Source organism: Callorhinchus milii, unplaced genomic scaffold, assembly GCF_018977255.1.
Source record: "Callorhinchus milii isolate IMCB2004 unplaced genomic scaffold, IMCB_Cmil_1.0 Scaffold4, whole genome shotgun sequence".
Lineage (NCBI taxonomy): Eukaryota > Metazoa > Chordata > Chondrichthyes > Chimaeriformes > Callorhinchidae > Callorhinchus > Callorhinchus milii.
This window is the reverse complement of record NW_024704745.1, coordinates 69,393,921-69,406,581: the sequence shown is the minus strand read 5'-3', so window position 1 is coordinate 69,406,581 and position 12,661 is coordinate 69,393,921. Positions and strand designations below refer to the sequence as shown.

The window sequence follows — 12,661 nt, the reverse complement described above, 5'->3', positions numbered from 1 at the left end:
TGGAAGATTCCTTCGACTCTATAGTTCGTCAATTACCCAAATGTAATTAGACGAGAGCCGACATGATGGTTTGAAATTGAATACGACCTCCCTGAGAAGACTGTTTAAATATAATTGGAAGCGAACTGTGAATGCCAAACGCAGGATATCTCAACAGCAAGGATTAGTGAAATCGATGGATTATGTACAGTATTATTTGTCCCAGGTTCTACTTACTAAACGTGCGCTGCGCCTTCACTGCTTAACCCTCGGGTTAAAGAGTCTTTAAACTTCTGTCAAGGAAACGGTACCACTTTTTTAAGGAAAAAAAAGTAATTTTCGAGGCTGTAGTAGAGTACGTAGGAATTTGGGAAACATTGATATTTGCAGTACAGAAGGAAGCCATTTGACCCATCCAGTCTGTTCCAAAGCACAGGGCATAACCAAGTAATATAGTTACAGTTATAACCAATATATGTGCTGCCTAAGCCCTGATTAACAACCGTGTGTGGTGGGACTGTGATAATAGTATACCTGGTGGATTGAAAATCAATTCACTTTATTCACTCGCGGAAAACGTGTTAGAGAGAAAACAACCAGAAGTCTTACATGAACCCATCTGTGGTTGTTATTTGAAGAATAACCAGCACCCAGTCTGTGTTACCAATATTTCACTTTCCCTAATGCATCGAGTGTAATGGATGGCGTTATCTCTGAGAGAAAGACAACATTAAATCACCGGGGGTGGGGTGGGGTGGGGGGAATCAACTAACTAATGGAATTGATACACATGAATGTGAATAACAGTGAGGAATAATGGCAACTAGAAATTGTCAAACTCCTTTGCGCAAACAATTCCGAATGCCTGATGTAAAAAATATCCACAGCGAGTTCAAAGCAAACCCGGGCTGCTAACTGTGCTGCGTTATTGGTGTAAATAAAAGTGTTTCTTACCAGTAGATCTTTGCGTTTTTGAAGAAAGAGAGTATTCCCATGGTATTCCCACCCCCCATAAACATTCACTTCATCTAATATGAGACTGGAAGAACGGTACGGTCCGTTTAAAATAATTTAAATATAAGTAGATAGTAGGTTTGTGCAATTTAGCCACAATATGTTGGCAATATTATCCGCAATATTGGGTAAGTGGCTGTCTGGCACCAATTCAAAGCTATTTGAATAAATGGCATTTTTATTCCTCGCGGTAAACAGTGTGCTACCGAGGCATGAAGAGTTTTATGCGTTTTAGAGTTAGGATGTATTGATGAGTGTTGAGTTAAAATCCCATTTCAGTGCTAATGTACACACAAGTCACTCACACAATCACAAAGCCTTATGTGAGATCCATCCACCCCCGCAGACCACTGCATTGTTAAGATGTTGGCATTGATGTTACAATGGTGCTCATAGCCTTACCAGCAGATAACAGTGTGTGTATAAAATAGTCACACTCACTTATCAGAATGATTGTTGCTGCCAGAAGATTGGTGATTATTCAGATATTGTATATACGCTTCACTGTTAACTGTTAACGTGATACGGCGTCTTCTACAAACATACAATTGTAAGTCGACCAATTGCGCATTTTTCACGGGTTCCCAAGATTTCCTTTACGTTGTTATGTTGTTTATAGATGTTTGGCATTTAACCGAGGAACCTACTGGGCTTTCAACAAAAGCAGCATGTGCAAGGTTTAGAAACTATCTGGTGATGTTAAACTGTGTGCGCTCGGGGGAACCCACAGAATCCAGAGGTTCATTCTGTTTCCTATTGGTAATAACACACCTAAGTACCACATATCTAAGAAAAATCTTTATTTTTCATAAATAAATAAATATCATCAAGTACATACAAACCAACCAAATACAGGACTTAAAAAAGTCACGATCAGAATTGTTTTTTTTTGATTTATACACTTAATTACATATCACACTGCCAACCCTCTGTCGGATCACATCTTGTCAGTCTCCCTGCTGGAACCGTTTGGGAAAGTCGAATCTGGATAACCCACTAGAACTTTATTTACACGTTTGTTTTTGTTTTTTTAAAAAAAACATTATTAACATATGTTGTTGTAATGATAACAGGAGAGGAAAGACAGTAATAGCCTTTTTTTTCCGTAATTCCTCGTAGAGAATTGCGTTCAACAGTCTTATTATAATATATATATATATATATCAGGGGGTGACTGACAGATCCCTCTCGTCTTTGCCAGAAGAGGAAGGTGACATGGGCACCTCTTCCTCAGCCTCGGGGCACCGAGCTGATGTCAGGGAGCTGCACTTGCAGTTCAGAGGGGATCGCTGGGCACCGCCGCTCTTGCCTTCCTTTTTGTGTTTGACGCGGCGGTTCTGGAACCAGATTTTCACCTGCTTTTCGGACAGGTTCAAGTAGGTGGCGATTTCAATCCTGCGCAGTCGGGACAGGTACATGTTGGAGGCGAATTCCCTCTCCAGTTCCAGCAGCTGTGTGCTGGTGAAAGCTGTGCGCATCCGCTTGCTGCTCTGCAACTGGCTGGAGCTGGTGTCTGAAGCTGGGGAAACAATAAATAAGACACTTATAGATCGCAATCCATACATCTTCAATTCACACCACTTTGCATTGACCCTGGAGTGGCGCGGTTTACACTATCGTCGCTTGTGAAAGGGAAGGGATTTTGCAGCGAAGTTTCTGCAACTCCGACTTCTTTGTTTTCTTTAATCATTTCATTACAGACTATGAAATAGCCAGTCAGGGCATCCTGTCCCAATTGGATATGTATAGTGAGCAGAACGCAGCACGAGTTTCTGGCTCTATGCATTTAATATCCTCTGTGAGTATAACGGGTAAATGAACGTTTCCTTTTAGCTTGAAAATAGTCTGCTTGAACAGTTGCATTAGGGATAGGAGTTCAATTTATTATGAACTAAAATTTAAAGGCCAGCGGAGTTTAGTTTAAAAAAAAGTAGCAGAATATTGTAGATATTAGAACTGTACACACAGTCAGGTTGGTTTGAGAGCGAGTATTGCATTGATTTCCGTGACAATTTGAGATTGACGGAATCAGGACATGCTCTTCCACACTGCAGCAATGTGCACCAGGTGGACAGACACTTGTAACTCAAACCAGTCAATGTTGGATTGCAGTCAAGCAATAACTAACAACAGCACCGCACACAAACAGGTGGGAAGACTTGGGAGACAGATTCAAGCTGGAACAGGTTAGAAGCGCTCTGGGACGCTCCCCTGCGTGATGGGGCGCTGTATAACTGCAGGTCGTTGTGGCAGTGGAACGACAGTAATGGATACTGTGTACTCACCCAGAGAGATGCAGTGAAACTGTCTCGGGTCTGCCACGGGATACGCTGCCGAGTAGATGCTGGCCCCGTGGTCCATATTGATCCCATTTGCTCTGTGATGCCTACTGAGGGTGGAGTGACAGTACTGGGGACTGAAGGCGGGCAGCTGTGCCTTGAGGAAGGGGATGCCAGGCTGGGTGGGATGGAGCTGAGAGGCTGTCACGCACAGTGGACACACACAGAGCAGCCCGGATTTCCGAGTGTGACAGGCCCCCGCGGAGAGAGCCAGGGAGTGAGACGGGTGCACGGCGTAAGGCAGTATAGGTGTGCTCGCCTCGTACACCCCGGGCGAGCCCTTCTCGTTCGAGTCTCTCACGATGAGCGAGTCCACGAGGAAGGATCTGGGCATTTTGGATGAAGTGTCCGGCGCGGTTGCAGGAGGACGAAAAGTCGCCGGGAAGCCAAGTTGTTGGAGGTATCTGTGGTGCTGAAGCTGCTGGACTGGCTCCTTAAATACTTTGGGGCTGGGGCTGCCATGTGATGGTTACGCCACTGGCGGCACAGTGCTCTCAATGGGCTTTTTGTGGCTCTCTCGGTTTGGATTCACTCTGCACGCTTCCCTTTTATTTCACTTGTTAACTAAATGAACTGCATAATGTTCCCTTATTCTTCTCAACCCCACCCACACGCTAAACAACGCTCTTTGCTTTGCCTTCATCCCCCCCCCCCCCCCCCCACCCCCCCCCCCCCCCCCCCCCCTCTCTCTCTCTCTCTCTCTCTCGCTTTTCTCTTTGGAGCTTTTAGTGTCCCATTATCCATCCAGTCTCACCCCAATGTCTGTACATCTCCTTTATCTCTTTATTCGCCCTGCTCTCTCCATCATTCCATTCGCTCTCCTCTTTTCTTTGCCTCATCAGTCTTTATGCCCGTTCGCTTCTCCCTTTCCCCCATTTAATCACATTTTATTTCTCTCCTCGTGTTATTTATTGCTCAGAATTTCTCTCGGATTTTAATTCATATATCGTTCTGTCCCCCCCCCCCTCCCCCCCCCCCCCCCACTACCACCCCCCCGTCCTGTACTGTATGAATCTATTAGATTTTTGATTTCTCTTACTCCTGTAAAAATATATCAAGTTCCCCCTTGTTTCTCTGAAACTTACTTTGTGACAATATATTAGCTATTAGTTCACCTTAACTCGTCCTGCGATGGTTTATCACACACTTCCTCACTCACTCAGTCTTTCATTCTTTCTGCAGAAACAGAGCCAAAAACCTGCTCTCACTGATCGGCGAACAAAGGGTAAAATAAACGGTATTTACTGACACTGAATCCAGACCCTTCACAGACTCAAGAGGTAAACAAACACCCAGCTGCAGAGTAAGAGTGTGGGAGAAGAAAGAGAGTCCAACTATAGAGATAATGAAACTCTCAGAGGGGCGTTTTTTTATACAACCATCAAGTAATGCCCTCAGGGAAACAACTGGAATATCCACCGACTCTGCAAACACTCGTGAACTGTGAGAGAGACCTCGTCTCGGACATCAGAAGCGAATACTGTTGCAATATCGTCCCATTTCTGATGCGATTCCAATTTCTGTTTCACCGCAAATCTTCCCCTCTGTCAACTAAAGTATTCTGAACAATGTGCAGATATTTGTAATCTGACCGCAAAGGCTACAAACAAATGAGGCATTGCGGCGATCGATACACACTATTCTGTGCTAGTGCAGGTGTCGTATTAAACAACACTATTTATCCATATTCGTATACCGCAAGTAATATTATTTGGCTGTGCATTATCCTGACTGGTTTATATAAGGGCATTATTTTAATCTAAATGAATGGGCAGTTGCGTGATCTGTAATTCCAATTGCGGTATTGAATCAATAAGCAACGTTTTATTAATGAAAACATTTCATATGACAATACAAATATGCAACCCAATATTCTGCTGTTAAATGAGGGTGCTCATTTTACTTTAAGATTTACAGGTTGGTATTTTGGGCTATTTTGATTCCTCAAAGTCCCCATTTGACAACTGTTAGAGTTGTCTATGTGTGCATATAGTATGACTATAATACACCTTGCACACGGGAGTGTTAAAGCTTTCCCAGAAATTGTTAAGCTTTGTAATGTTTCTCAGCTCAAGCCCATCCCTTCGGTCTATTCATGCACATCGAAGAAATATTTTTTTTCAAAAAAAGTTTTAATCGCACTGTGATATCGATTGCACGTTAAGTTCATGTGGTTCATCTCACCCTGTCCATTAATAAGTGGCTAAATGTCACGTTAAAAGTCCCTGGGGTACATTGAAATAGTATATAAAAATAAACAGGTTTTTCAGACGCTGAACCTTATTGAGGCTCTTTGTAGAAAGTAGTGAATGACAAAGAAGAGCGAATTAAAGTGTGTGACAGCAGAGGATAAGCAAACACAAAGAGAACTCTGTCACACATTGCCAGTAAATACTGGTGCTTTTGGATCGAGCGTCCTCCGCATGATTTGATTAAGTAATAATAAAACATTTTTTTCCATTTTAGAACCATTAGACAAAAAAAAGGTTGCAAGAATAACACATCTTAACGTGCATGCAAACAATGGTATCTGAAGGGTGCTGGGCATTTGTAGTCACCACATATAAAATAACAACAATGTTTAGTAATACTGTCAGTGTTATATAGTCCACACAAAGTTTGAAATGGTTTTATAGATCACCCCGCTCTCACAGAAAGTGATTATATAAGTAACACATTGGATTGCTGCTTGATTCAGAGGAAATTCCTGCTGAAAATCCCATTAGAGTTTGTTATTGTAGTTCATTCACAGTTTTTCATTTACAGTGATTGCAGACGGAGGCTTATAGTTCAGGAAATCGTTCTGTCAATGCAATGCTGTACAATGTTATACTTCGACTGATTCATTTTATTCACCCGTAGCTGAAATTAAATTGAATTTAAGCCCCGGGATTCGTATCGTTGAGGTTGCAATAAATAAATGATCAAATTATTAATGTTTAGTAAAAGGTGCATTTTTAAAAAAAACTTAATGTTTTCTGTTGAATTTTATTCCTCGTGGTGTTAAACTAAGAGAATCAGAAACCAGAGCGATTGAAACACTGGTTCAAATGTATCCGAAATATATGCAGAGTGTATTCGCTGGAGCTGTGTCCTGTACCTGCCTTCGTTTAATTTCAATAACGTTTTTATTTATTCTTAACATATTATATCACCAGTTTGTAATGAAATAAAAACAAACCATACCTCTTAAGTTGTAAAGTCATTTGATATTACAGTAGCGATAAGGTAAGCACTAAAAAGGTTCAACATTACCTATTGATATCATTTAAGAACAGTGATGGGTTTCCGTATATCTATTGGTCACGTCGCTGACACAAAAAGGTTATTTTTAAAGTAAAACATATTTTCAATAGTAAAAGCGTACCTGCGTTGTTTCTAGATAGATGTCCGCCAACGTTTATTTAGATTACGTCAAGGCTGTATTAATATTATTTCACGAATATTAATTTATGAATTAATATTAATTATTTAAAGTACGCTGATGTGGTTGTGGTTAACCGAGTTTACAAGAGACTGAATACTAGAGATCTTATTATAATTCCACGAAGTGTTGGAAGTCTTGTGCAGCTGTGCTTAAAATTGCGTTAGAAAAACCTACCTGGAGTAATGAACTCTAATGCACTTTGCGAGGTTCAGTGAGTCTAGTTATTAGTGATATCCACTTGCAGGGGGAACCCTCCTTTATCACATTAAACGTTCTTCCCATCTCTTTCGCAGTAACTTATTCACCCTGTTAACTATCAACAGGAATGTTAAAACCGTCTCCTTTACCTTTCAGTAGATATTCCCCCCACAGAAAGAACATTATTCAGTGCGTGAGCGCACAAATGCGCCGACACCTCTTTAAACGGTATTAGTCTCTTCTCTAAGTGACTCTGGATATCACATGAGCTGCCTCAGTACTCGTTTAACAGCACATCTCTAGTTTATAATGCAGCTCCTTTATGTACAGTGTGTTTATGGGTTATACGGGATCGACCTGGGTCTATTTAGGCAGAGGTTGGATATGATGCAGCAAACATGCAATAACGCATTCAATGTGATGAGCTCTACTGGAGATTTTGAGTATTGCTCTGTGAGATGTGGTTACAGTCTGAGAGAAAGACTGGGGCAAGTTTATACAGTGGTTATACAAGTTTATATATATATATAAGTTTAAACCGGCACATGCTTAAATTTGGTGACAAATGCAAGCACATTGGTAAAAGAAAAGCACCAGTTGATGTAGGTTGGTAAGATGTCTTTGCAACTAAAGGACTTTTAAACATTAATCTTCGGGGTTGATACTATTCGGTTTGTGACTGTTAAGTTGTCCTTGAAGTTGTTCAGAGCCCCCATTACGAGTAGCTTTGCAGTTAACGTTGCTCTGGTGCTCCTAACCAAGTAGTAAACCCAAACAAGGATTATAAGTTTCCACTAGTGGGATACAAATAACAAACAACAAACGCGTCTTAAGTACGAACAATGCTGTACAACATACAGTAATTGTATCACGAGACAAACTAATAATAATTGGCAATGGCCCAAACCGCCATCAGTCCACTATTATTCCCATTGCATTGTAATCATATATTTTTATTTGTTACTCCTTTTCAATTATTTTTTTCCAATGTACCATAAACCATTTTGTGACTCAGTCTAGGCAGGGGAACTGTTTCTGTGCTTCTGTCAATGTTGTCCTGTAAGCGTAAACATAGTTTTTCCTACTATTTTGGTAGGGAAGCATGTCATTTCAAGTGGGTTGGTTCTTTGAGAGACAACAGCAAGGAAGAGCTTCCCCGTCCAACTGGAGAATCCTGTGTGTACCTATCACTTCAAGGCACCTCATTAAAAAAGCATTAAACAACAATAACAACAAAATTACATTTATAGAGCGCCTTTCATGTCGGGAGCACGTCCCAAAGAGGGATGGTCCTTTTGGAAAGCAAGACTTGGATACACAATGCCATGGAATTTAGGATCTGGTTCTTCAGCCTCTAGGGCCCTAACCTCTGGAACTCCCTCCGCAATCTCTCATCGTCCCTTTGACTATCTTTAAATTTCACCTTATTAAGTCATCTCTTCGACTGCACCTATGGTCACCTCCCCTTCCCACTTCTCCCTTTCTCGGTGTCCAACCCTATTACTGTGCAGTGCTCCATTATGCTCTCCTGTGTGACGGCGCTATATAAATGCAAGTTGTTATTGCTTTCCTAAAATAAAGTAAAAACACCTATACTCACACCGCCAAATGATCCTCAACATCTTTAAAAGAAATTACAAATATCAATAATAAAATTGTTTTGGTACAACAGACTATAATTAGATCTTATCCTACTTCCCTCCCACCTCCCATCCCCCCATACGCACACTTTCAGATTCCACATACAGTACATTTATATGGCATCAGAGAGGTCTGCTACTGTACTGAAACTGTGAAAAATGTGAAATGGTATCATTGCTGTAAGGGTTCCATAATACCCAACAAGCAGACATTGAGAATTAACATTTGCCTTAAAAATAGTGATTCTTGCAAGTGTCTTCACATACTGAAAATTTTCTTAAGTTTTGGCATTTGAGACGAGTGGTTACCTTCATCACTTGAACCTTACAAAGTTGCTTTAATCTTGCTTCCAACAACTGTTCTCCTTTTGAATGTTATCTGTGTTGATAAGTTCTGAAAATTACTGTGGAATCAATATATATGCAATCAGTTGTCAAAGCATATAGAAGGTGTTCAAAGACACATCCAATGTCAACATTGCTCCTCCATTTGGACGTTAGCAGTTATACTCTAAGACAATGTTAAATCCATTTAGGGTTATTTCCTGAACTCTATGCATCTTATATTTTGTAGCAAAATGAGAGAAAATGATCAATTTAGCTTATTTAAATGGTACACACAGAGAACATTTTAGGCGCTAGATATTTTACTGTGAAATATTATATTTAATAATAATAATAATCCTCCCATTTGATATAGCGCTGTTCACATCTTCTAGATGTCTCAAAGCGCTTCACAGAATATACTATAAAGTGAATTGACTGTATATTTGTGGGTGAAACACAGCAGCCAATTGCGCACAAACAGTCATGGATTGAAGTGACCAATTTTATTTATTGATTTATTTTTCTTGAGGGATTATTATCAGATGTATGGAGTAAGGAAACTTGCCCAAGGTTTCGCCCTGCTGGGAATTGAACCAGGTCTCTCTCTTGCAAGGTAAGTGCTCTAACCACTGAGCTACAGGACTCACATTGGACATAATGATTTTTCTGAACATATTTAGAAGATAATTGAAGAAATGTACCATTACGATTCCCACACAGTATATCCCTGCATCGAATAGTGGCAGACAAACAATTGCAGACCCATGTACAAATACTAGAGGGTCTCGTTGCCTATCTGTTCCAGTGAATTCTGCAATTGGGCATGATGATTTCTTCGAACATATTTACATGGAATTGGTATTTGACAATTCTGTTGAATTTTGGTTGGTTTTGTAAAACCGTAAAACCAACCTTTTATTTTAGGTTGTCATAGAAATGACAGACTGCAAAATAACACGGAAATCAATTTCAAACTAATGCACAAAAATCAGATAAACAATGCAGTAATTATCACATCATGGGATATTCTAGTTCTTGAGATATCCCAGTGAATAACAATCAAAACAACAACTTGCATTTATATAATGCCTCTCATGCAGAGTAGCATCCCAGAGTGCTTGAAGGCTGAAGGCTTTGTTTATTCAAAGCCAGTTGCTGCTTAAATCCCAACATTTCAGTGCTTGTTCGGGCAATAAATGGTAAGGAATCAACCTCTATTTAAAAAAATAAACCTCATATATTTTCTGGGACCATTCATACATTTATGCCCTCTGGTTACTAACTCACTGGTAAGTGAAAAGTCTCTTTACTTACCGTAGCAAAACCATTCATATTTTTGAAAACTTCCATTAGATCTTCCCTTAATACTTCTTTTGTAACAAGAAAATGCACAATGAGAAAATGGACAGACACTGTAATATGCTGAATACATACCTTGGAGTGCCCTATGCATCCTCAAAATGTATTGTTTTACAAGGAAAGTGGGCCTCCTTCAGCTGAGAGTAAAGTAATGATGATGATGATGACAATCAGACTCATGCTGAGGGACAGGTGGGGTGATGAAGACCAATAAGGTCATATATCGGGTTGCTAAGTTAAAGGTCAAATAACATGTAATGCCAGGAATAATTTGGTTACATAACTCATGTTTAAAAAAGCAACATATTGTCAGGGAAACACTACTGGTTGTTGATCTATGTTTGTGAATAGGACAAAAAGGGGCTCAGAGGGTTAGTGATGATACTGGTTCAGGAAGACACATGAGGAAAACCATCACCACCAATAACAACAACAAATTGCATTTATATAGCCCCTTTCACATCCGGATGATGAGCCGCCTTGGGGCCTCCTCCCAACATGAAACCCTCCTTCAAGTCCCTCCTCTTTGACCGTGATTTTATTCACGCCCCCTACATCTACCCTCCCTGCCCTCCACCCTTTCTGATCCCAACCTACGGCTCTTTGCTAAGTCCTTGACTGTTCTGCTGACGTAAAACACAAAATGCAATTTGTTGTTGTTGTCGAAACATGCTATTATGTTACCCCAACTTGCATTGTCTTCTGATTCAAGTTGCTTCCTCTTGAAGAAGAGGATATCACAACTAACAATCCAACAAGCTCTGGAAACTAAGACCAGTTTCACTACTAACTTTCACCTAACTGCCAGGATTACAAGAATGCTATCAACTGAGACAATCTGACAGACTAAGTGTATCTGTAATAAGACTCTTTAGTACATATTATGGGAAGCTGAAGTTGAAGACTTTACTGTGTGAATTTGGCATAATAATTTAATCAATACAAATAAAATGTTGTTATATCTCTACATAAACAGTACTCTATTATACATGCAGTTAGCAAAAATCATGACTCATCTACATGATAGTATCTGTGCATCAAGTTTGACATTGAAAGAAAAAAAATGATCAAATTCCCAGCTTTGATCATCAAGAAAAATCCTCCATATGCAATACATTAAAAACAGTGGCAGACATTAACAACACTGATTAAAAACAGTCCTGAGTACCTCTAAAACTCTACGAATACCTTTACATTACCAAAAGACACAGAGTTGGCAGAACACACTTAATAAAGGACACAGCAACTAAAAGGAATTTAATTTTATTTTAAAATTCAAAAGTACCCATTGGAGCAAAAAAAAATCACACAATTCATGGCAATTGAATACGACATTGGCAGGAGTTTAAGTGATGATGACTTATTTGTTTTGGGAAGTTTGTCCATTCACCAAGCAACATTTATAAACCTATTACAATATGTAGTTGCAGTATTAAATTGGACATATTTTATTCATGATTTATAGCATGAAGTATATAATAATCCTTGCATTTGATATCATGCCTCATCATGTCCTCGACACATCTCAAAGCGCTTCACAGAATACACTGTAAAATAAATTGACTGTATATTTTGTGGGCGAAACACGGCAGCCAATTACGCACAGCAATGTCTAACAAACAGTCGTGGATTGAATTTACTATTTATTATTTTGAAGGAATTATTATTTATTATTTTGAAGGAATTATTACCCCCGGAAAAGCGATCTGCCAATTGACTAATAGCTGGGTTCCTACTGACTGCTAGGTAAGCAGGCATGTGGAGTGAAGAAACTTGCCCTGCTGGGAATTGTCAGGTCTCTCGCTTGCGAGACGAGTGCTCTGACTACTAAGCTACAGAATTCCATCTGTAATATACTGTGCTGGGGACTGAGTCCTTCATATAGCCCTTGCAAAAGAATTTGGGGAGAGAGAGAATGTACATTATTCTCGCTCCGATTTGCTACCACCAGTTGTTATGATATTCAAAGGCTTTCAAGTAACTCTTTAAATTAATGCGTGTTCACTGTTCATGTAATTCCATCTACTTTTAGCCCGCAACGCCATATTTAAAATTTTAAAATTAAAGCCATAAAATGTTAAGATCACATGGAATATTGGAAAAATCTACAAATCAGTTTTACTTTGGAAGCTAGTTCTTCTTAAGAAGTGCTGAAAACCAGCTTGATACTGAATTTATGAATTTTTCACAAATTCTGTGAGATTTAAAATTTTGATATAACAACAACAACAACAAGATTCCATTTATAGAGCGCCTTTCACAACGGGAGGACGTCCCAAGGCGCTGGACAGTTGGGTCAGGACCCGAGCGAGGGGGAAATGGTCAGGGTGAGTGTAGGGAAGGGAGGGAGCGAGGAGGGGGTAGAGAGTCGAGAGGAG

The 12,661-nt window shown here is 39.9% G+C and overlaps 1 protein-coding gene across 1 annotated transcript; it reads right to left on the bottom strand.

The window, feature by feature from the left end:
* Window positions 1-2,156: 2,156 nt before the first annotated feature.
* On the bottom strand, window positions 2,157-3,666 carry gsx1 (GS homeobox 1). Its single transcript, XM_007900611.2, has 2 exons — window positions 3,279-3,666; window positions 2,157-2,506 (listed from the first exon to the last, which is right to left on the bottom strand). Exons 1-2 carry the CDS (start codon window positions 3,664-3,666, stop codon window positions 2,157-2,159), a joined length of 738 nt encoding a protein of 245 aa, XP_007898802.1.
* Between the last annotated feature and the right edge of the window lie 8,995 nt (window positions 3,667-12,661).